The sequence below is a fragment of the Coturnix japonica genome, chromosome 3 (genome assembly GCF_001577835.2).
Source record: "Coturnix japonica isolate 7356 chromosome 3, Coturnix japonica 2.1, whole genome shotgun sequence".
Classification (NCBI taxonomy): Eukaryota; Metazoa; Chordata; class Aves; order Galliformes; family Phasianidae; genus Coturnix; species Coturnix japonica.
The window spans coordinates 32,410,242-32,434,681 of NC_029518.1; the positions used below are offsets into that span (position 1 = coordinate 32,410,242).

The 24,440-nt window shown below is 36.4% G+C and overlaps 1 protein-coding gene across 14 annotated transcripts in view; it reads left to right on the plus strand.

Moving 5' to 3' along the window:
- RGS7 (regulator of G protein signaling 7) overlaps nt 1-24,440 on the plus strand; it is a 207,693-nt gene that overhangs the window by 114,411 nt on the left and 68,842 nt on the right. For all 14 annotated transcript variants that reach the window (XR_004306819.1, XR_004306820.1, XM_015857784.2 and 11 more), the window contains exon 5: nt 15,002-15,108. Coding sequence is in view for 12 of the 14 variants with exons in the window: in XM_015857784.2 (XP_015713270.1) it covers nt 15,002-15,108 (107 nt within the window). In the remaining 2 variants the exon portion in view is untranslated. The remainder of the gene's footprint in view (nt 1-15,001; nt 15,109-24,440) is intronic.

Below are 24,440 nucleotides of genomic sequence, written 5' to 3' on the forward strand. Positions count from 1 at the left end.
ATTGGCCATTACAGGGTAAGTGCTGACTCTTCACTGATGGTGCCAATTAATCTTAATGAAGAAAATCTATTCTGTTTTTCTACATTGTACTTTTCTTTTTTTAAATGACAATTAGTGCTGTGAAATGTACCAGGCTGACCACACTAGAGATTGAAATCTTTCCAGTCCAAAAATAAAACAATTAGGATTGGTGAACTGTTTTAAAGGTGTCTGCTGAAATTTCCCAGTCTCTGGCCCTGTATTTGGTTCTTGCTCGCAACCAGTATCAATTTTTGGTTTAACAAAGAATCATTAGTATTTTCATAATGACAGGTGTGTTAATTACAAACACTCACTTCACCCTTAACATAGGCCATGAAGTTTGAAAGCAGCAACAAAGAGCAGCAAATCATTGTAACCTGGGACACGCCCTTGCCAACTGCAGGCATAGGAGTGTTTCCCTTTCCAGAACTTGCTAAAGGAGAAACCAGCCTCTTATGAAAGAAAAAGAAGGGAGTGGAGAGATCATACTTCTGTTTTCAATTTTTGCATTAATCAAAACAGTGGTAATAAAACAAGTGTGAATTTGATCTGAGCTTGTCACGTCCTGTGGCATTTAAGTTAAATAATGTCTGTAATTTTAGACGAACAGAAAGAAGGCAGTGAATAGAAAATTGTCAGTGTTTACAGGCAGTCTTTTTTATCAGTTGTATTAATGTTGTGATGAAACTATATAGGCCAGTCTTCCTTTACATTTACATTTAGCAGTCAATGACAGTTGGTGGGCTTCTAGTCAATCGTGAAGATTCAGAGATGAAATGATAAAAGTTTGTTTGCAGAGGTGATCGTATTTGTCCAAAGCCCTAGGAAAGACTTCAGAAATGGTGAACAAGGATGTATTGCCGGTAATTTAACTGCCACTGGAGAAGCCATACCTAATGGATAGTTTCTTTAATGCATTCCAACTAAAGGTTTTTTCACTTTGGTATAGTGTGTTACCGTGTGTAGAGGGCAACACCCAGGAGTCTACAGAGCAGTAGAGGTAGCCAGGGAATGAGCTTGCCCCCCTCTTATGCACCAGTAAGAACTTTAAAATTGAAGCTAATAATAATAATAATAATAATAATAATAATAATAATAATAATACAGCATTTTATTTGGAATTCAGAAGGTAGTATGAGCATTATTTCACTGAGGTCTTTCAGAGTCTTGGTGAGCAAAGAGTAAGAAAGAGGTACTGAATAGAATACAAAGTACTCTGATTAGAAAAATGACTTTAAAGAAGCATACTCTTATATAAAGCTAGTGCTAAAACTATTACTAGATACTGCAAAATCAGTAAGCATTAATTTCAAGTAATTTCACTGGAAAGCGCTTCAGATGTTCTGTTGTACCAATTTAAGGAATCTATTTTATCCTTTCTGTCACAGTAAAAATTAGTCTGTAAGAAATCTAAATTACTCGACTGAAATCTTCTTCCATCAAATTACCTCCAAAACACACAGCTTCATCAAAAAGCATTATGATGAAGCTATTATTTTATTATATGTAAAACTATATGATGAAAACTGGTTCTGAGTTCTCCCAAAAGCTTATCTTTCAATTCTTTTAGAGTTGAATAATAAATCAGGCAATTTTTTGTTCTATGGTTTTCAATTGAAAATGTTCCATGTACTTCTAGAATAAGTAGTGGATGTAAGCTGGATATCTCCTTCTGGGTATTGTATGCATTACTTGATGTCATCATTCAGCATATGGAGCCAGTATCTCAGAGTAAGAAAAATATGTTGCTAGCCAATATTAATTTCCTGCTGACAAATCAGATTCTTAGAATAACTGGATTTGGGTACCAAATGCTTCTAATTTAAATGTGTTCTCCATCTTGTCTGCTTGTATTGTAACTGCACATTACATATGCTACCTATTGCTTATTTAGCACAGCCAGAGCCTGTTGTATTACTGTTGTTAAAAACAATGAAACATATTTATCAACTTAGCTAAAGTCAAAAATACAACTGAAGAATCATGGAAAAGGTATGTACTTGTAAGAAGAACTCCCATGCCTCTTAGAAATAAAGCTTATTCATTAATGAATTAAATAATAATAATATTCATAATAAAATATTTGATTATATTTTTACTAAAGTTACTAAGATTTTTTTGTGTGATTTTTTCCCCCCCCTGTTTTACAATTTTCTTCTGAACCTTTGGGATCATACCAAGTTTTTGAGGTGTAAGAGGAAGAATATTCAGTAAATCCCAATTCGTTGCTGGCATATTTAATTAAAAGTAGCTAAACAATTGTCTAGAGACTTCATTAGCTTTCTGCTTCCTTGTTTCCCAGAGAACTCTGTTGTGTGGCAGTGGAAAGCACAAGTAGGTGGAAGTGAGATTATATATCTGAACAACTTAATTAAATAAAAGTAGTTGAAGTTCTATTTCATCTTGAAAGCAGCTGCTGCAACTATTTATAGCCAACTGAACAAAAATATTTTGTTTTTTCTTTATTTTATGACTTTCATATCTTTCATATCTTTTTTCTTAATATATTTGATGACTGAATGATTAACGTAAGGCACCCCTCTTGATTTTGTTACTAATTGTCTTTAAGGGGGTTTATCATGCCACATGTAGGAAAATGCAGCTGTCCATATAGGAGCAAAGTGAAGGTTCAAAGTTAGGTGAACTGCTGGGTGCTCTGTTTCACTAAGGAAAAGACATTGCTTGTTATGTCACCACTAATGGAAAAATATTCCTTTCTCTCTTTTGTTTTTCAATACTCTCTTCTCTCATTTTCTTCATTTTCTGTCATTTACATTTTCATCTCCATGGTTTGTCCTCTAGTTTTACTAGTGTGTCCTCTGGTTCTTGTCTGCTTAGAACTGTTAGTTATTATTCACATTTTCTTCTTCATTTACATATTCTTTCATTTCACTGGTTGCATTTGGTCACAGTCTCAAATTTCACATAGGAAAACAGACAAATTGAAGCTGAATAATCAAGTGTTTAACTGTTCCATGTCCACTCTGTTTTTGTAGCTGCAAGATCCCATTTATCTTTTGAACAGTGGGATTCATAAACTAAAAATTTCAGTTCCCTCTAAAGCCATAACTTAATATAGTGTAATAGAATGTAATCATGAAAAATGCTATTTATCTCAGCTACACATACGGAAATTATAACAAGTAATTTACATTTTCATTTGAAAGGTTGCTTCTAAATTAATGTCTAATTTCAAGAAATTCTTTTGTAGATTAGCTGGAAAACATAACTTTTTAAATAGCTCTAAGACTTGCTGGGAAGCTTATGAAGAACTACAAATGTGACTTTTTTGCATATTGCCATTGTGGAATTATTTACATCTTCAAATGTAGTCACTATTGTAACAAATAACAAAGCAAAATAAAATAAAAACTGCTTTGTCACAGTAACTGCTGTATCAAGAAATTTTGCTGAAGGTCTTTCAGGGTAATAACAAATGGTTGATTTTTTCTTTATAAAAAAGGTTGAAAATATTGTTTCTTGTGATAGCTTTATATATTTGTCACTTCACCTATGGATATTTAAAATAGTCTGATTTGAAGAAATTAGGGTGGGGATTTACAGTTCCACAGTTAAACTTGACTTGAATTTTTTAATGATAGTAACTGTCACTACCATAATATAACTCAGTGTGGAAAAACTGTCTAGAGAACTTTGAATGTAAAATTACAGGCGTTTTAAAGTTCCTGTTAATGAGCTTTTGCAAAATTTATGCTCTCAGTTAGCTGAAGCAGATCAAAATTTATGCTCACAAGAAACAGACTGAAGATAATTTAGCAATCCACAGTAGTTTTTATCATAGCATTGATGGCTGAGAATAAAGTAGTAATGGAGTCATGTATTTTAGTTCCTACATAGTGCATTTTGAAGATATTCTGACATGTCAAAGTTATGTCCAGGAAGAGCAATTCACTGTTGAATATATTGTGATTTCAGTTCTAATATGAAAAGAAACTGTGCCCTTTAAGTATAATAATGATTGCAAGTAATAGCTTTTTTAAAAAAAATCAGTAAGCACAGCAAGAGAAAGTATAGTTAATAATCCAAATCAGTTTATATCCAATGCACACTCCAGAACAGTAGAGATTAAATGAATTTTGTATAACAAATTCAATATGAACAGAAGACAGGCAGCACTGGAATCAGACCATCTGAAACATTAGACGCTTCTGGCATCACTGAATGAGAAAAATGGTGTAATGGTCCTGACCTTCAGTTGTTTTCAGCTTCAAGTTTAATAATACACAAGTGACATTTTTGTGTTTAAAACTTTCTGTGAAAATATGTTCTAGAGATTATTCTGATAATATAGATGTATTTTTTTGTTTGGAAGAGTATGCCTGATAATCACATTGGTTGACTCTGAGTTCTTGAGTTATGATAATTAACAAATTATTATTCCTCATTGATTCAGCTCCTCTTGTCTTGTCATGATTTTATTGACTGCTTTAATGGCTGTCCTCCACCATCCACTTATGTATTTGTGATATATAATGTTGTATGGAACCCTTATAGTCCATATTCCCCTTCTTGTGATCTTTAACACAACTCTCCATGCATTCATAGTTTTAGATGAAATGACCAGTTCCCTGCTTGGAATTTATGGTGTGTGCATACTATCCTGTATGCAAGTGATGTCTTCTGGTTTGTTTTCCATTTCAAATAATTGATCCTGTTTGAGATTTGAGCAAAAAGCTTCACATAATCATATACAATGATTCTAGTTTTTCTTGAGCAGCAGCAGCAGCAAACTTGGAGCCCCTTGTGAACATGGGGAAGGAGAGTTTCTACTTAAGATTTAGCAAAAATCAATTCCATCTGCTGTTGTATTGTCTACTGAATCAGTACTGTGAAGTCCTTCTATGCCTCTTCAAAACTGACTTTTTACTTACCTCAGAAATGATTACTGTCAGCAAATTTTGTTATATCATCAATCAAATTTTTGCAGATGATTTCTGAAGACACTGATCAGCTACAGTGACTGACTCCCTGCCACTTAGTTTCCTTTACAAAGACATTTGGGGGAATTATATGAAGAACCTTCAGGAAGTCCAAGTTAATACGTTATCCAGATTTTCTTAACAACCTATGTTCACTAATTCTACATAAAAACACTAACACTTTTGAGACATTGCATCATCCAGTAACAGTGTGCTGTCTTCCCTCTGTCTCATTTATATATACTCATTCTCCACTTTATTATACCTTCTATCTTGTTGTCTCTATGAGCTTCTGTTCTATTCCCATGCCTCCTACCCAGCCCCCAATTACTCCTGTAGATCTTTCTAAAATCTGAGGACATATATTCCAGCTTCTTTTCTTTACCACTTAAGGTCACTTAAATGATAAATTTCATGCTGCTGCCAACAGATCAGCTAGTTAATATTTGACTTGCCTAAAAGCAGAGTCACCATTATGAGTGACCACTATGTTGACCTAGCAAGATGTTTTTATTCATCTAATCAATTTGTTTTAAAGCCTTTCAATTTTTTTATTGCTGTTGTTGTCATCAGTGCTATGCTTTCCTTCTACATTTAAATCCTGCCAATAGAGAAAAAGTAGGTCAGTCCCTGAGAAGGCTTTTTTTTTTTTTTTTTTTTCCCTGTGCAAAAAGAAGCCCTGATGGAAGGGTTTTCATTGAACTATTTTTGCTGGTGAGTTTCTTTCAGTATTTCCATATTTTTAACAGCAGAGTTTATCTGGCTGAAATGTCAGTTCTCTGCAATTATCTGTGTAAATCTGCTACAACAGGGAGAGGTAAGCACTGGGAGGGGAATTTTCATGACAGTAGGAACGTTTGATTCAGACTGTAGGAGCGAAAGAAAAACAAAAAAATGGAATCTTTATCTTGAAAGTGTGGTCAGTGAAATACATATAATTTACCAGACAAAATAATCCTAATGAGAGAACTCTCTAGAATTAAGTTTATAATAAATGCCTTTTTAAATATATGTTCATCCCAGATGTCTGTATCTAATGACATTGCAGATCACACTCCTACGTTAGTCTCTGGAAAGCTGTCTCCACAATCTTTGTAGTTTGCTTGCCTGAGCTTTGGTTATTTCTCCCTGCTGTGCATCTGAATGACACCATTTTACTTACAAAGCTTTTAACTCCTGCTGGACTTTAAATGCACAGCATTCTTCTCATCGAAAGAAATACATTATCTTCAGCTTTTTATGCCCTCAGTTAGCTGGAAAGTTGTTATGAAGAAGATTGAATTCATCTTTACTGTGTAGAGTGCAGTAAAAAAGGCGGCTATTATTCTAGCTGCTGCAGCATGTTCTTTGTATTATCTGAACTGCTTGGTCATAAGTGGGTGTTCTGTGATTATGATAGCAATGTATAACAATGATACAAAATTAATAGTTGTTGTAGTAAGCAAATGATATCAAAACAGACTCAAAGACTAAAAAAGTGTCATGATTCATCTTAACCAGCAGTAATCATAGCGAGATAGTGCTACCTATTGTTTACCCTCACCCAACTTAAAAAGAAACCACATTAGCTGACATCCCTCTAATTCAACAATTCTGCAGTTCCTTCAGAAACAAATATTTTGTGTACTGAAAAAGCCTGCACCAGCTCCTGAGCAGCACTGGTGGCCACAAATCTGAGTGGTACTCATTCCACACCAGTTTTTCAGATGCTCTGGATCAGGACCTTAAATAGCTGTCTCCTCCCATGAAGCCCAGCCCTAAACTGCTCCTGGGCCTGTGCTTTTCTAAGTTGACTGAGAGAGGAGTTGCATATGGCTGGCTGTACCTTGCCTTGAGCATCACAAAGAAAAAGTGGTTACACAGTAGCAGGGAAATGTGCCATCATACAGAGTGGCATGTCTGAAGAAACCATGATGTAAAATGTGTTTCCTGGTTGACACGTGCTTGCTCAAATTCTTGGGTACCATATGCCATGGAGAATCACATACCTCTTCACCAAATATATGCAACCAAATGAATTGATCACACATCTGCAGTCCAGGCCACTGGAAGAGAGGAAAATTAGATTCTCTGGCATATAAACAGCAATTGGCAAACAGTACACAAGAAAAAACCTGAAATAATATAAAGATTCTGCTACTGAGTAGAAGTGATTTATGTCCTATATTTTGTATCTTTTATTGATACTTGAAATTGTGGAGAAAAAAATCATTTGAGAAATTGAGGATTTGGAGGAGTATTTGGAGGAATGTGTTTATTTTTTTAAAAATAATTTTCATTTTGTTGTTTGCAGGTTCACTCAAAGGCATACGCATGTGTATGTGTAACTAGAGTACAGTTTCATACTAGCAAGGGAAATGAGTGACGTGTTGGGGAATATCTTATGGAGACAAATTCAGACTATCATTACGGGGAACAAGACATATTTATTTTTTTTTTTAATTTTCTGTATTTTGCCTTGAAGTAGTATGTGAATCAAAGCTCAAACTAAAAAGTTGTCATTTCAGAGGAAATGCCAGTGGGATAAAGAGGAAGGCAGTACTTCAAAGGAGTCTAGATTTCATCTTTCTATCTTTTCAATTTTAGGAGACAAGAGATGTCAATAATTATAATAATCCTGAACACTGTGATTTTGGCAAAATTGAGAATATAAAAACTCAAGAGAAGTACTCGTGAAATTAGAAGAAAGATTTTTTACATGCAGACGGGTCATTGGCAAGAGAGCTAAATTCCCACACTAGAAGGTCTGAATACTAGTGTGATATATGTAGGCATGTAAAATATCGGGGAGGTGACAAAGAAACTAACAGCAAATTTAAATAAATTCAAGCTACTCTCCATTACATTGTGCTGAATGAACTGACTATCAAGTGGCCAACTGACACTGTATGCTGTTTTCCCTGATATTAGGTCTGCATAATAGTTGCATCTTAGATAAATTTCTTCCACCTTGTGTAACTGCTTGTTCCCAGTGCACCAAACACACCAATCCTTTCAGATGTGGGGTTTCAGCACTGCTCGGTTCCAGAAGCTCACTCTCTATTTGTCTGCCTCATGAGACTTCAGATTGCGAGTGCCTTTTGTAGGGGGTCGTCTTATCCTTTCAGTTTGTTTTTCATAGTGACATGATTTCTGTTGACCTTGTCTGGGTAAAATCCTGCCTGGTTTATGTCAGATAGTTATTTTAGTCTCAATTCACTCACATCCTGTTAGCATAAGAGGCAAGACTGGTGGTGTTCCCGAATACTACTTTGCTGGAAATTTTTGTGAATAAAGTAGTTATTTCACACACGCACAAACACACACACACACATATACATCCCTGTTCTAGACCTGAGGTATGTGCATGAGACCTTATGATGTAGATCAAGTCAGACTGTCAAGGTAGATGTTACCAGTCCTTGGGCAGGTGAGGATTCCTGGCAGATCTCTGATAGATTTTCCTCCTTACCTGCTGAGTGATATTCCTGCTGGTGCCTCTGGCCTGCTGATGGCATCAGCAGCCACTGTCTAGCAAATGGCACAAGAAAAATCCTTCCTACATGCTGTGGTGACAGCTACAGAGGTTTGTGAAAGGTATCTTGGAATTAAGTATGAATATCATTTTAAGTGTGTTTTACTAAGTAGTGCCTCTTCCTTCACTGTCTTTTTTGCTCTCCCTGAAATGACTCTCAGTGACTACTGCTCCTTTTGCAATTCCATCCTTCAGATGGGACAAAAGAGAACAGCTCAGAGTCATGTGGGTGTTCAAGAACTTTTCTAGCTTTTATTTTCCCCTTTTTAAATGCCGCAGTCAGGCCCGGAGAGGGAGGTTCTCCTACGCTTTATGTGAGCATCAGAAGTGGGTTTTATTTTATTGCCTTAATTCTTACAGCCTGTGTTCACACTGGCAATGAAATGACAGCAGGAGTGAGGTGAGAGTAAGTGATAATGTCTTGGCATTCGGCACTTAAAAAGAATGTGTGCTTGTGAAGTTCTGAGTCATTAATTCTTTTTGCAGGCAGCCATGTGGCATAGCCATGCACTTGAGCATGGTGATGGATTTTAGATCAGAGAAAAAGCCCTAAATAAGAAACGCTTTATTGTTTGATGGAAAGGGAGGCAGTCTTTTTTTTTTTTTTTTTTTTTTTTGACGTGGACATAATGGAAAGTGAATGATAAACTTGGAAATATGAACTTAAGAACATAAAATGCTCCAAATGATAATCCTTTTAGGAAATTTTTCACTGAGACTTGCATGGAAGTTGCACAGAGGAACATAAAACAGGCTCTGAAAAATGACATTTTAAAGTGGAACACCTGTTTCCATTTCCTTTGTCTCCCAGAGAATACTGCAATCTACTTCAGATGTGGTGAGGCTGAAATTACAGTGATGTGATAACTGTAAAGTGTTTTATGGAATTACGAGTAAACACAAATGTAGAGATTACATCACCTAAAACCCTGAGATGCATAAGAAAAAGCAAAATCCACACTTCTCACTGAAATCATACCCTTTGAGAGATTTCAAAGCAGAAAAACAAGTTTATTCCAAAGAAAAACAAATAATCCATCCACTTCAGTCTTCCCCTGTGAATGTTATCATAAGAATCAACTTCTTCCATGCATATTACCACAGCCTGCAATTTAAGATGAATGATCATTCAGTCTATGCAATAGCTTGTACAGTAAGGAGAAAACTGAACTATGTTTGAAAATAAAATAAAATGAAAACTCAACAACCAGGGTGTATTTTCATTTTTTAGACTTCATCAGGTTTGTGTTGGCCCAGTGTTCTGTAATAGCACTCTTATAACAATGTACATTAGAAGTGACTAGCATTTAATTCATCAGAATCACTCTCCTTGTGATGGCATAGTGGATGGCAGGGCAGTGTTACTTCTCCCAAATGGGATTGCTGATCAATGTACAGTTGTTGTTCACTTCACCCACTCAGCTAAATAAAGTTCTACAGCAGAGAGAAACATGAAATTTTAAACTTCTTCTCTCAGCTTTTAGTCCAGCAATAGCATACACATTAAGAGTCAAAATTCCACCTACAGCAATATTTTGAATTAGTATCAAAATATTTTATACCCTGTTGAAATGAATTGGGCTGATAAAGACCTATTTTTGTCTTTCAGTTAATACTTTTCTGTTATATATTTTTAACTTAGTCCTTAAAACTTAGTGGCCCTTTTAAACCCACAAAAGAATTAAAACTGATTTTAGTGATTTTGGTTTTTGAACATGACTTTCTACTTACCTGTACTGTCACTGCTAGAAAGCTATGCCTGAAACCTTTATTCATTTAACTAACCATCTCCAAAACAAGCAGCCAGGAAGAGAGGAAGCTGAAATCTCCTCTGTTCTACCAGTTACACCTCTGTGAGGTTTGCTTCTTTCAAACTTTTGTGTGTTATGTTTACTGCAGTTTGACTTATGCCTTCTCAGTGAGGCTGTCTGGTTGTAACTGACAGTGCAGTCTCATATGGATTGCACATTCTTACGCATAATAACTAAATGCCTGGAAATGACAGTTATGTACATATCACATTGCATGTTTGTGTACATTTGCCTTGTAAGAAGTAGTATTTTATTGCTTTTAGTCCATGTTCCTCCTATTTTTGTATTTTTTATTCTGAATATATATATAGAATTAAACTTTTAAACTTGTATCTTTTAAATTTAAAAGGTTTTTTTTTGTTTTTTGTGGTGTTTTTTTTTTTTTCAGATTTAGTGGATTTTTTTCTTTTTTCTAATGTACTTCACGAAGTTTTTAATCTTCCTAATCTCCCTCTGCCGTTCTTACAGATGATGCTTCTTTAGGTCAAAATCCCCTGACTCCACATGCAGGAATACCTGGGGATTAATGAAGCTGTCTGAACTGAACTTCTTGGCATTTAGGCATGTAGGACTAGTATGATGCTGGCTACAGTTTCCTCTTCAAGCTTTTGGTTTTGTTTCCTGGTTTTGTTTCCTGAATCCTACGGTTGTACTTCATTTGGTTTTTCTGTCTGGTTTTAGCAAAATCAGATGTATATCTAACTGTTCCTTTTGTTGCTTGGAAATAAGAATCCTTTCTTTCTATGTTGAAATTGTATTGCTGTCCTGCAGAGAAGTTCAGTGTTAGGCCTCCGTCAGTCTGATGTGAGGCAGGGTTGCAGATTTCTGGACATTCTTCACCATTTACAATTTTTTGAACATTTTTCAGGTAGTTGATCCATATTTGGTTTATGTGTTATTCAGTCTCTGTGCAAATTGAAAATGCTTTGGTTATGCAGTTACATCATTGTCAGATAATATTAACGGAGAGGATTTTAGACTACCAAGTGAATGGTTTTTTTAATGACTTTACTATACCATACACTTTTTTTTTTTTTTTCTTTCTTTCTTTTTTTTTTTTTAACGAAACAGGTACTGCTCACCTATGTGAGCTACAGAGACCATAGGTTGCTGTTTAAAGGATGTATTTTTTCATTTATACTTATGCAGTGCAAGAATAAATTGCTGGATTGATAGTATTACACATTTAAATTAATTGTCTATTAGTTGAAGGACAATACAGGGAAGTTTATATGTCTCTATTACTTCTTAATGGCTCTGTAGAGAGATACCTTAACACTGAGTCAGTGTAGATTCATCCTAATTGAATAAGGTACTTGAGGTGAAAGTATAACCCTCTTAGTTTCCATGCCTAGCTGAAGATGAGACATAGCCTGTATGGGGAACAATTCAGATCTCAGTTGACCTTAATTGCTTTAATTGCCTAGAGAAAATCATCACGGTCTTTTCTGATGTTTGCATTTCTCTGTAGAGAGCCAGTAGTGACTGTACACTTGGGTATGCAGTAAGTTTCTCAGCCGTAAGTTAGAGAAATATCAGCTCTTACTGTAACCAGCTTTCCCAGGATTTTAGGCTGCTCTGTCAGCTTTCAAATAATTTATTCTCCACCTGTCTACATCCCTGTTTTCTGCTCTTTGTTCTACTTCTGCTTCATCCACTTAAGAGTTACAGAATTGAAATACGATTCAGGCTGAGAGGGACCTCAGGAGGTCTCTAGTCCAATGCTGTACTCACACTACCATCAACTGTAAGATCAGGCAGGTTGTCCAGGACTTTATCCTCTTGAGTCATGAAACTCACCAAGGATCCAGACTACATGGGCAGCCTTTTCTGCTGCTTAGCTGCTCTCAGAGTGAAAATGTTCTCCATATGCTGATTTAGTTTATTACCATTGTCTCAATTTATAGTCTTTTCACTTGTCATGCACCTTTATAAAGATTAGCGCTCTGTTATTTGGTAATCTTCTTGGTCATTGGAAGTCTTTTGCTGAGCATACCCAAAATCTTCTCTTTCGCAGTTTGAGCAGGCCCGGCCCCTCCAGCTTCTCCTTACAGGGCAGTGCTCTGGTCCCCAGCCAACTCAGTGACCCACTTCTAGACTCAGACAGGTTCACTTATGTCTTTCTTGTATTGGAGTGGATGTGGTATTCACAACTGGGCATGGTAGTCCAGATGTGCTCTATCGTTTTCTAGGTAAAAGGTAATAATGTGATCTGTTTGTGTTCTTAAAAAATATCACAATTAAGAAACCAACAATAGCATGAATCAAATCTGGAACCTATTTAGTTTCTTCTAAATCTGAAGAGAATGTGTTTTCATCTGCATCAAGAGCTCTGTGGTAAGCCCTGTCACCCTTAATCTAAGAAATCAAAAAATCAAAAAAGTCATGACATTTTTTTCCTTTGTTTTTCTACTCTTATTCCACAAAGATTCATAATGCTTGGAAAAAAGTCTTTCTAGACTTGCAGTGTGAAGAACAAAGAAAAGCTTAATAAAATTTTAAAATAAGCAAAGTAAACCAAAATGAAAAGAAAATCAGCAACTGACTCACCACAGAATGTATTTGCTCAAAGTTTCTTATCCAAAGGATAATGTAATTCTATAGCTTGAGGTAGATGAATAACAACAGTACTTGGGCTTAAGCTCATTAGGATAAAATTCATGTGTGGGTTTGCACACATCCCATGTGCTGGGAGAGGTGCAACTTCATTTTTTTGTTGAATTTTCTTGTAGGCTTGTAATTTAGAAAAGCCTTGTTAATGGGGTTATAGCATTTCATAGCAAGTCAAGGAGTTCACTGCCTGAGGGGGGGTGCTGGATTTTCTTAGATATTGGCTCTGCCCGAAATCATGGACTGTGGAAAGCACAGAGATCACAAGAATTATTTGGTATCAAATAAGCCCTTTTAGGGTTGTGTGCTCTCAATGAACTACTGGCTTTGGCTTCCTTCTGTACCAATGAATATCCTTATGTGATCAAATGGGTGAAAGAGGGAACTTTCTGGAATGCCAATGAAATATAGATGAAAAAGTATGTTTGCATCTCATCCTTATGTCCAAAGTGATAATGGCTGAAACATAAATGATTCCATCATCTTCATAGGTCCGAAGGCTCAGTTTTCTTTCTGCATGACAGTACTGTGCCTGAAACCTGTTCACGCTGAAGTCACATTTCAGATAAGAAAAACCATCTTCCTTTATTAGGCGGATCTCACTACTTCTGTCTTTCTTTTGTCATTTTCATCCTCCTCTTTCCCAGCTTCCCTTTATTCCCCAGTCCTCCTATATGGCCTTTGTATTGATCTGTTTCATTTCCACATTGCTGGTGCTGTGCTTCCATAAAAGATGGCTTTGTCGTGGAGCTCAGAAACACTTGTGATCTTCTCCAAGCTTCATCTTTTAAAATTAGTATGCTTCAGTGGTTGTGCACTTGTATTAGTAGGTTATGCTAGGAAATAGTTAATGTAACAGCAGAAATTGCTGTGCGCAGCTATTTTAGGAACATGCACTAGAGTTGTTAAACTGTTGAAAAAGAGTATGCTAAAGACTAGGATTTATATATGTTATCAAGTGAATGACTAACTAATGACCACCTCTTCCTACAGTATGATGTTATCATCAACCAAATATTAACAATAATGAATGAGTGATAATGATTCAGATTGATAATGGCCAGTGGTTTACTGAAAATACAAGGACACATATAATCCTGACTGTGGCATATTATGGTTTTATTCACTAAAGTGAACGGAATTCAGCCCAGTTGTGGGCACTCCAGTACCAGACATTTGTGGACACAATGGAGAGAGTCCAAAGAAGGACAACAAAGATTAATGGCCTGAAGCAACTCTCTTATGAGATAAATCTGAGAGACTTGAGACTGTTCAGCCTGGCAAAGTCTCAGTGGAATCTTACTAATGTCTAGAAATGCCTGAAGAGGAATGTGTAAAGATGATGGAACCATTCTCTTTCTAGTGGTACCCAACTACTAGGAAAAAAAGGCAACTGACACACTGGAACACATAATGCTCCATCTGAACATCAGGATACACTCAGGATGCACTTCTTTACTGTGTGGATGGCTGAGCACCAGCACAGGTTGCCCAGAGAGGCTGTGGAGTCTTGTCATTGGAGATCTTCAAAACCTGCTGAATGTTGTTCTGGACAACTTACTCTAGGTGGTTCTATTTGAACAGAGGGGGTTGGATTAGATGGCCTCCCTCTTCTAACCTTAATCAGTCTGTGATTCTGTGATCCTTCATTATTTTCCCAATAATGAGAGACTTTTAAGAAAAAATCTATTATTTACTACTTTTCTGGTAAAACTAGTGAGGAATATATCATACAGTAGAAGTCAACTATTTTAAGGTTGTGTAATCTGAAACTGCAGAAGAGGAAAATGAGGCAAGACCATCTGGATAAAAGTGATTGCTGTTTTCACCTTTGCAGCAAGTTTGTGAATGTCACTGTAGACACCTACTAATGCTGATGTGGAATTACAGCTACAAATGGGATGTCTAATAGCCAGTGATTAAGGAGAGTAAAGACTTTTCTTGGTTGTAGCATTCCATTACAAAAAATAAAAGAGAGTGCTTTCATGATGCCAGGACCTAGACTGAGTCAAGTGGCTATCTGCAGGAAATAGAAAACTAAATTGATTAAAATAAGTTAACTAACTTCTAAAATGTCTTTTTATCTTGTTTTGATTTTCAAACAGTGGAAGCTCTACATTTGGGAACACTGATGGCAGCACATGGTTATTTTTTTCCAATCTCAGACCATGTTCTAACACTAAAGGATGACGGCACCTTTTATCGATTCCAGGTAAGTGTTTTAGAGATGTTCATGACTTGTGCAAAGCGAGACTCATGTTAAAGACCCCACACTAATGTTTATAGTAAGTTTTAACAATACTTTCTCTCTTACACAACCTAGTAAATGGTAGCAATTCCTCTTAAAGTTAAAAATGGTTGAAGAATTTAATGTAGAAAATGAAGACAATATCTTGTGCTAAGGTGATAATGACCTTTTTAACCCCTAGACTTAGTGTGATAATGAAAATTGTAGAAGTATTTTGGAAGTGTAATAAAGGAAACAAAAAATTTCTTATAGACTATGTTTCCTAAAATAGTCTCACTTTGAAGGGGGAGTTATTTTTCTTACTAAGCCTGTAGAAGAGATCTGATTAAAAATGGAGTGTAATGTAGATATTCTTTCTTATGAGATGATTTCCATATAGAAACAGAGAACCATGGAATCAAAATCCTTAGAGTTGGAAGGGACTTTTGAAGGTCATCTACATGCAGAAGTATACCAGGTTGCGCAGGGCCTGATTCACCCTTGCCTTGGAAGTCTCCAGGGACAAGGCATCAACTGCATCACTGGGCAACCTGTTCCAGTGCCTTACCACCCTCACTGTAAAAGTCATTTTCCTTATATCCAACCTAATTCTACCCTCTTTGAGCATGAAGCCATTTCCTCTTCTGTTATCATAACAGACCTTGCTAAAGAGTCTGATCTTTACTATTAGATACTGAAAATCTGCTATCAGGTTACCTCAGAGCCTTTTCTTCTGCAGACTGTAAAGCCCCAGCTCTCTCAGCTTATCATTGTAGGAGAGGCGTTCCATCCCTTTGATAAATTTTGTGGCTGTCCTCTGGATGCACTCCAACAGGTTCATGTTTCTCCTGTACTGAGAACTCCACATCTGGATGCAAATGCACCAGGTGAGGCCTCACCAGTGCAAAGTAGAGGAGCAGGATCACCTCCCTTTACATGCTGGCCACGCTTCTTTAGATGCAGCTCAGGATACAGTTGGCTTTGTGAGCTGCAAGGGCATATTGCAGGATCACAACCAGCTTCCACTCCACCGGTAACCCCAGGTCTTTTTTGGAAGGGCTGCAGTCATCCCTTTCTTCCCCCCAGCTTGTATAGGTAGTGAGTGTTGCCTCAACCCAAGTGCAAGATCTTGCTCTTAGATATGTTGAACCTCATGATGTTCACCTGGGCCCACTGCTCATGCCTGGCTAGGTCCCTCTGTGTGGCATCCCATCCATCTGGTGTGTTGACTGCAACCCACAGCTTACTGTCATTAGCAAACTTGCTGAGGCTGCACTAGTGACCCTTCTGTCAGTGTCACTGAAATTAAAGAGTATCAATCTCAGCATTGGCCCCTGTGGGACACCGCTTCTGTAAATAAGAGAGGGATGGCATACGGGTGAAGCTTACTTCTGAGGGAAAGAGGTTGATGTGGTTGTTGAGTAAGCAAAAGGTAGAAAGAAATTGTGGAATGAATAAGGCTCCAGTTCCTGGCTCTTTCCATGAGCAGTGGTCAGGAGGACAAAATGTCTGAGAATTTTCTTTTGCAAAGAATAGGACAAAAGTATAGGGGTGCTGAACATTGACTTCTGCATTGGTATTAGTGTACTACTGTCTCAAAAATGAGAGAACATCACCTCTGCTAGCATTATATTTCTTTCAAGGGAAAGCGTAGATGAATACTAGTTGCACAGAGAGCAGAGGAGAGTATTGCAAGTAGCCTTTTACAAGCTTTCCTTGGAGAGGTCTACAGCCTACATGTCTGGACATGAAGGTTTAGTTAGGTTTAGATGCTAAAATGATGCTAATTGATTTATGTAAATGAAGGACTTAGCACTTATTTGACATAATCATATGAAATAAGTTATTTCCTCAAGTGTTACCTGGTATATAACTGCAGTACTTTGGCAGTTTTTTGCTCTGTGGCACTCGCTGCATTACTATGATTATGCTAACCATGTTAGAACATTTTTATTTTATCTGTTTATGTGTAGCACAAGAGAATTTTATAGTAGTGTCAACTGTTATCTGAACTCGTACTGGCCAGATTTGTCATTAAAATTCCACATTCCTTACCAAAACGAGGCTAGCATAAAATCTACTTCTGGAAGATGTAGATAAAGTTGGAAGATTAAGATAACATACTCTATAGAGAAAATAACTATAAATGTGTGAACACTGCACTGAAATAGCTGTTTAGATGCTTCATAAACAGTACCCCCCGAGTCTTGGACAGGATTCACAAATTTCTAGGTATTAAATAGAAAGAGAAAACACTGTGCCTTCCAGCATCAAAAAGTTCATAAGCCATCCCTGCAGAGAAACCTTTGCCCACGATAAAAAGACTTGACCTACTAAAAACAGACTGGCTCTAATAATGTTCTTCATTCACTTCATTTTTCATATTCCAAAGGATGACGCATTTACTCTTGACAGTAAAATTACTTCCAGTTTGTTTTAAACATGCAATTGTTATATAGAAAGAGCTAAAAGCAATAGCAATTGTTCTTCATTTGCACAAATGCCCTTCTACAGACAAATTTATGCTTTTTCAGTTATTACTCTTGCAACCAAGATGGCTGTAAAATTATAGTTTTACCTGAATTCTAAACAATGTGGCTTTAGAAATAAACAATCATTCCTAATCATTCTTTGACTTATTTAAATTGGGTCAGTTCCTGCTATAGCAATTTAACTCAAATGGGAAAGATCTAAATATTATTTACCTTACTTCGAGAGAGGTGAGTTTTTATTCTTCTCAACAAAGCAAAGTGGAAACTTTGATTTAGTGATACTTTCTGAACCATTCTGAACATAAGGCACATTGCTTTTGCATGTTATTTAAAGCTGGAGCCAAAGAAAGAATTGACTATCTACTACCTCCGTTTCTGTACTTAAAGGCTAATATATGTGAGGGGCTTAAATAAGAAAAGAAAGGTGCACATTGGAAAGATCTCCTAGGGACCATGCATTACTCAGTGACTGCCTATTCATCAGTATCGTCATAGCTGATAATATGGCTGACCTGATGAGGAATGCCTGATTTAACCTTTCAGCTGCTGCATTTCTGTAATTGCTTCCCAAGGAAAGAATGTTGATTTATTTTACAAATTACATAGTAACATTCATAATGAAAGTAGTGTTTTTTAATACTTTTTGTTTTTAAGCAGACTCCTAGAATATTGAGGCTTTTGATAATCAATCTCAATACTTTTTTTTTTTAATGAGATTGATTTGTGATTTAATGTAATTTAATTTTGAGAGATGAAAGTTGAGTTCTGTTATCTTATGACTTCTAAACTACATAAGTGAGAAAAATGTGGAAATGGGAACAAAATTTATGGTTGTGAAAGCTTGATTCTGGTGAACATTGCAGCAAAATTCATGCTTTTGGCAAGATGGTTTCATCTGTGATGTCAGTTCTGTAATGTTTTACTGATGAATACATTTATCTCTCCAACCTTGTTTTTCCTGTTTCTGTAGTGGAAATTATATATTATAAGCAGTCATTGTAGGGATCTTTTAATATCTTTGTTGCAAAATAGTGTTACTGCCAATATCACTGAGTCATCCTGCTCAGCTAACCACCTCTGGACTCAGTCCTAATCTGGCCTCTGGCTGTTTAAGGTGTGTTTAAATATCTCAGCTCTCTAGCCATTGTCCACTGTCTTGCTGGATTATCTGTGCCTTGAGAGAAGTATTTTATTGGAAGACAGGTTTTGCAATAAAAAGAAGAAGCAAGTGATCTTATCCAGACTTGACAGATTTTGTTTGTAAATTGCAAGTGCAAGAGCTAATTCATTGTCTCTTTGGTTCATATGCAGCATATGCAGGTGCAGTTGAAGTTTCAAACAGGGAAAAATAATTTCAAGACCATTTGTCTTTCTGACTGTCCTATCAATGCCCCTTTCTCTTTTTTTAGCTCTTCTCAGATACACTTTTACATTCAGTGATTCTTTGAGAAAAATCTTCTTACTTTGAAGGTGATAGAGCACTGGAGGATGCTGCCCAGAGAGGTTGTGGAGTCTCCTTTGGAGACACTTAGAACCTGCCTGGATGCTTTCCTCTGTAATAGACTGTAGAGAACCTGCATTAGCAGGGAAATTAGAAAAGGTGATCTCCAGAGGTCCATTACAGGCTCTACGACTCTGTGATTCCGTGATTTTGTAATATGTCAAGGAAGGTTTATGGGTGATTTGAAAATTCCTCCCACATTCCAGTTACTTAATTTAAAAAATGTCATGGAGTGGAGCATCTTCAGAAACAATTCTTTTCTTACTACTATCAACAATGTTAGCTGAAAGATGCTTAATGGTTTCTTTCTGCATTAATACAGTTTAATGCATAGAATTAATCATGCTCTATAAAGGCTGACAGGCAACACTGATTTTCACAAGTGTCTGTTTCATTATTTCACATATTATTATTGATTAATTTAACAGTAGAGCCAAAACAGATGTATTTGTTTTATCATAGGATCTCCCTCCATGCATAGCAGCCACTTCTAACAAAGCATTTAGTACAGAATAGGCACTATGTTATGGGATTTTGTTTCATGTGACTTTATTAAAAGGAGGATTATGGATTTCTGTGGTTGGCATTGGCTTATAATATAAGTTTATACTTCAAGAGAAACTCAGTGCTTTTTTGAGTGCGAAACCAGTACTCTGCCAATGGTCACGAAGAACCTTATGACAGCCTGTTCTGTTCTGAGTGCTTAAATGGTTCCATGGTAGCACATATTGTGCTTGGTAAGCCTCTTTTCTCTAGCTGCTGACTGGTTGCTTATTCAAATTGCAGTTAAACAAAGTGCCTTATCAGTGCATACTGATAAAAACTGGCAGCATTGTTTCTGCCTGTGCTGATAAACAGTACTTGACTTTCTCCAAACTGTTCTACCACCCACCTTCCTTCCGGCTATAAGTGGGATGTCATGGCAAAATGACAAATGTTCCCTGTTTAATACTTGTTCATGACGAACTGCTTCACATTTCCTGCTGAGGAAAAGTAAAATTCCACCAGGTTTTCTACATTTCACAAAGCTAGTTGATGCTTTATAGTTTTGCCTTCAAAAATGGTCATGTTGAGTTACAGCATTTTATACCACCTCTGAGACTTTCCTGAGGAAGGTATTTACCTATGCAGAGTTTCTAGATCTTAAGACAAGGTACATTTGTTGTATAATGTTTGTATTATAGGACTATGTGGTACATTAAGTTAAGATGTTGTAATAATGCTACAGTATACTCTGAATATAATTTGTAAGAAATAGTTAATCCAATCTTTGTTAGCATTCTCTGGGTATAGATAAGTTCATTTACGTGGGCAAAGACCAGAGATCTTTCTATTGATATTTTCTTACTTCCTGATCTTTCCTTGTTGAATAATTTAGTTCACATGGGCCAGGTTTTCATGCTTGTCCAAGTTCCTTTGAATGGCATCCCTTCCTTCTGTTTTATCATCTGCACCATTCAACTTGGTGTTATCAGCAAACTTGCTAAGAGTGCACTCAATCCTAACATCTAGGTTGCTCACAAAGATGTTTAAGAACACTGATCCCAAGGCAGAACTCTGAGGGACACAACTCATCACCAGCCTCCACCTGGACCTCCTCAGTGGAGCCATTGGCTACAACCCTCTGACTACAACCATCCAGCCAATTCTTTATTGGCCATAGAGTTCAGGTTTCAAATTCATATCTCTCCAATTCAGAGATAAGTGTGTGGTGTAGGACCACATCAAAGGCCCTGCAGAAGTCCAGGTAGATGATTGGAGTTAAAGGCTCTAGGGATATCTGTCTGGGACATTGTAGAAGAATGATGTTAGTTTGCCAGATTGCAGTGACAGGCACTGCAAATCTCTGTGCTCTGTGTGGCACTGGGACTGAGGGGTACAGCTGAAGACCTACACTGAGGATAATCAGTGTATTATAATATATATAATAATATATATAATAATATATAATAATCCCCTGGAGAGCAGTGACAGCAAGGACCTACCTGGTGCATCAGGCAGCCATCCTGAATGGGGCTCATTGACACCCATTCCCATGAAAGCAGAATGTAATTATTGAGTTATACTATTGTGGAAGTCTTATGATAAGTTATCTCTCTGGATCTTTTCCCAGCAATCTTTTCTTCTATTAAAACCTATTTTCAAGAAGTATTCCACTTTATTCATTGTGCATGACAGATGGCAAGGTAGATTAAGACCAGAACTTCATGACTGTTAATACCAAACAGTTAAGCAAGAAAGAGCTGAATACATCTTTGGGAAAATGTCAGTCATTTTAACTATGTACAAGTTTATTGTTGATGGGTTTTTATTTATTTATTTTCCACAGAAACACTGAATTATAAAAATCCTTTAATAGAATCTGATTTTATATAAAGTTTCATTTCCAGTGTTTATGCTATTTAAGTGTGGGTTTTGGATTTTCTTTCTAAGTTTTAATCTTGTCCCCTATTGTCCCCTATATAGTTTTTATGCCTGGCCTTAGGAGAATTTCTTTTGTCTTTACCTCCACCAATGCCATTTCCTGCACTGAAAGTGTAAAACAGTTATCTAGTCTTTGTTTTGTGCTTTGTTTTCTATGAATAAACCTGCAGTTTACCCATGTGAAAACATGTTTTTCCTTAAGTGTTCTATGGTGTATTTTATCAGGCCTCTATTTGAGCTCATGTAATATTTTTCTTCCTGTTGTTTTTTGTTGTTGTTGTTTTTTGTTGTTGTTGTTGTTGTTGTTGGTTTGGTTTTTTTTTTTTTCTTCCCCTCTGAGCTTTATCCTGTAGTGTTATCTTCACATCAAAATTAATTTTGGGCATATTCACACATCTGATTGTGAGGAGGCTTGAACTTTGTTCCCACTGGGAGCCTGCTGGCTTGAGGCCAGCTCTGGCTACCTTGCAGTATTAGAGCTGTTAAGCTGTGCTTCTCAGCAGGTCCCATTAAATGCATTCAAGCACCATGCAGACAAGGTCACAGCTTGCAGCTGGGAGGCTGCTTGTGCCTGCCTAGTTGAGAGTAGCAACAAGGAGAGTTCATACCTGCTTGTTATTCTCTAGCAGAAAAGTTCTTGTCTTCCACAGTCACCCTCCTTTTAGAGGCTCAAACAAGGAATGCATTCAAAAGTCCTCTGTGCTTGTATGTATTGTTATGTGAACCCCTTTCCCATGATGCAGTGTTTTCTTTGTGGTAAATCTTCTCTTTTGGTTTACCTTATAACACATTAGAAAAATTTTTATAAGTGTTTATTGTGTACTTTACTAATTAAATCGTATGTTCTGTTTTATCTTCCCCTTTTATGGTGGCATGGGAATGCTTGGACTCCTCCTTACTAGCATATGTATTCTTATTTGCTTTTTATTTCTTTATGAGTTTAGCTAGTTGGAGATGGCGAGTGTGATTTTACTGGTCTGTCACTGTGTTTTCTCTCTAAAGGTAATTGAACACTTAGTAAGGTCTCTTTCAATAACAGTGATCTCCCTTCCACCTTTTCATCCCTCAGTAAAGTTTCCCAAAGGACCTTCCATGCCTAAGAAAACCTCTGCAAAGAGACTTTCTTTGGCATTGCCTCATAATCTCATGGGTTTGGATTAAAATCAGAAGACAAAATTTATTTTTCAATTATCAGGACAGGGATGGGAGGGAGGGGGGAGGGTTGTTTATCTAATATCTAAAGGGAAATCTGTAGTTTTTATGAGAAGTATTGCAAGTATTTTCACAATTTTAAGAATCTTTGCCTTTTTACTTCTGAAAAGGCTCTTTTGCTATCTTTTTCTAGCCCTCTTCCACCACAACTTGCTACTCTTTCACAAACAGTATCTGAACTCTAGCCAGTTTCAGCTCAAAACCTGTTTGAGTAGGTGAGACTTCTACATGTTTGATGATTTCCCCTTGTTGGATTCTTCCTTGATAGGTTTAGCTTGAACAAGCATGAGCAGATGTTGAGCATTTGTTCTTAGGCGTCTCCTAAAATGCAGTTTGAACCAAAGATGGACTGCTTTCTCTCCCCAGGTCCTAAAACTTAAATGAAAGTAACTTTATGCTTTATGTGATTTTCATAGTTAAATTATTTTTATACATTCTTGCTTCTTCAGGATTTTCTGAGTGCTGTTATTTGTTGTTGAGTTTGCTCTCTCTTTCCATTTGTGCTTGTAGTGCTCACTTTTAGTGGCAAAATGAAGGAATAGTTTGTAGGAGAGTGACTTACTGCTTCTTCGCTAGAGGGAAAGAAAAATACTGGAATACTGGCAAGAAACTTGTCTCAGCCTTCAAAGTTAGCTTGTGGTTTTATTTTTTCATCCTTTAGCTCATTGTTATTACTTAGTAAAAAGCAAGTCTTAAATTGCAGTTATTAAAGTTGACAGTTCATTTTTACAATGGAGAGATTTTTCACAATGTATGTTTCACCTGGTAGTAGGTGTAAAAGTGTCACCCTTCCGTCCTGTTGATTTCTGGATAAACATTAAAACAATTTTGAGGTAAGTGTGCAGCAAGAGAGGTTTGCATTTGTGTAGCTGAGGGATCTTTGAGAAAAAGCAACAGGAAAGGGAGAGTGAAGCAGAAAGTGAGCCTAAGGAGTTACCTGTAATTTGAAATACATCTGCTCGTACTAGTGCACGTATTTAGTAAGGTGACTCCAACTTCTCAAATTATATATAATTCTTGTGGGTGAGTGGGTGTATATATATACACACACACATATTTATATAAAATGCATTAATTATAAATACCATAAACATTTACATTTTCACTAGAAAGCTAGCTTTTTAAAAATGAAATTATTGATGTGAAAAATCCCTATATTGTTAATATACCTTTGGTAGTCAAGAAATGTTTTAGCAATGCAATTTGCACAGCTTTCGCGATCACAGTATTGAACTAGTTATCATTTTATTGCCTTTGCATTAATAAATCATACTTTAAATGACGTTAAATAATTAGGAAAATAATAGACTTCCATAAATGAAAAAAAAATTGGTAACTATGAAGACAGAATATGCTAATTATTATTTTCTAACAAATAGCTTCTAGAAAACTTGAGTGTTAATATACAATAAAGAAAACTCTCCAAAACCAAGAACTGAATGTATCCAAAAGTATGTTCCATCTTTTCTTCTCCTAAAGCTGATTCTTAGGTCGTGTGATGAGTATGTTGCTAGAAAAGATGAAAAAGTACCTCACTACCTAACCTTGTGGGTTTTTTTCCCCTTAACTTTGTATTTTTAAATAACATATTGTTCTATTCAATGCCATTCTGACACTAGTGCAATAAACGAACATACAAAAGTAATTTTCTATTTTGATGTCTATTTAAAAATCATCAAATTAATATT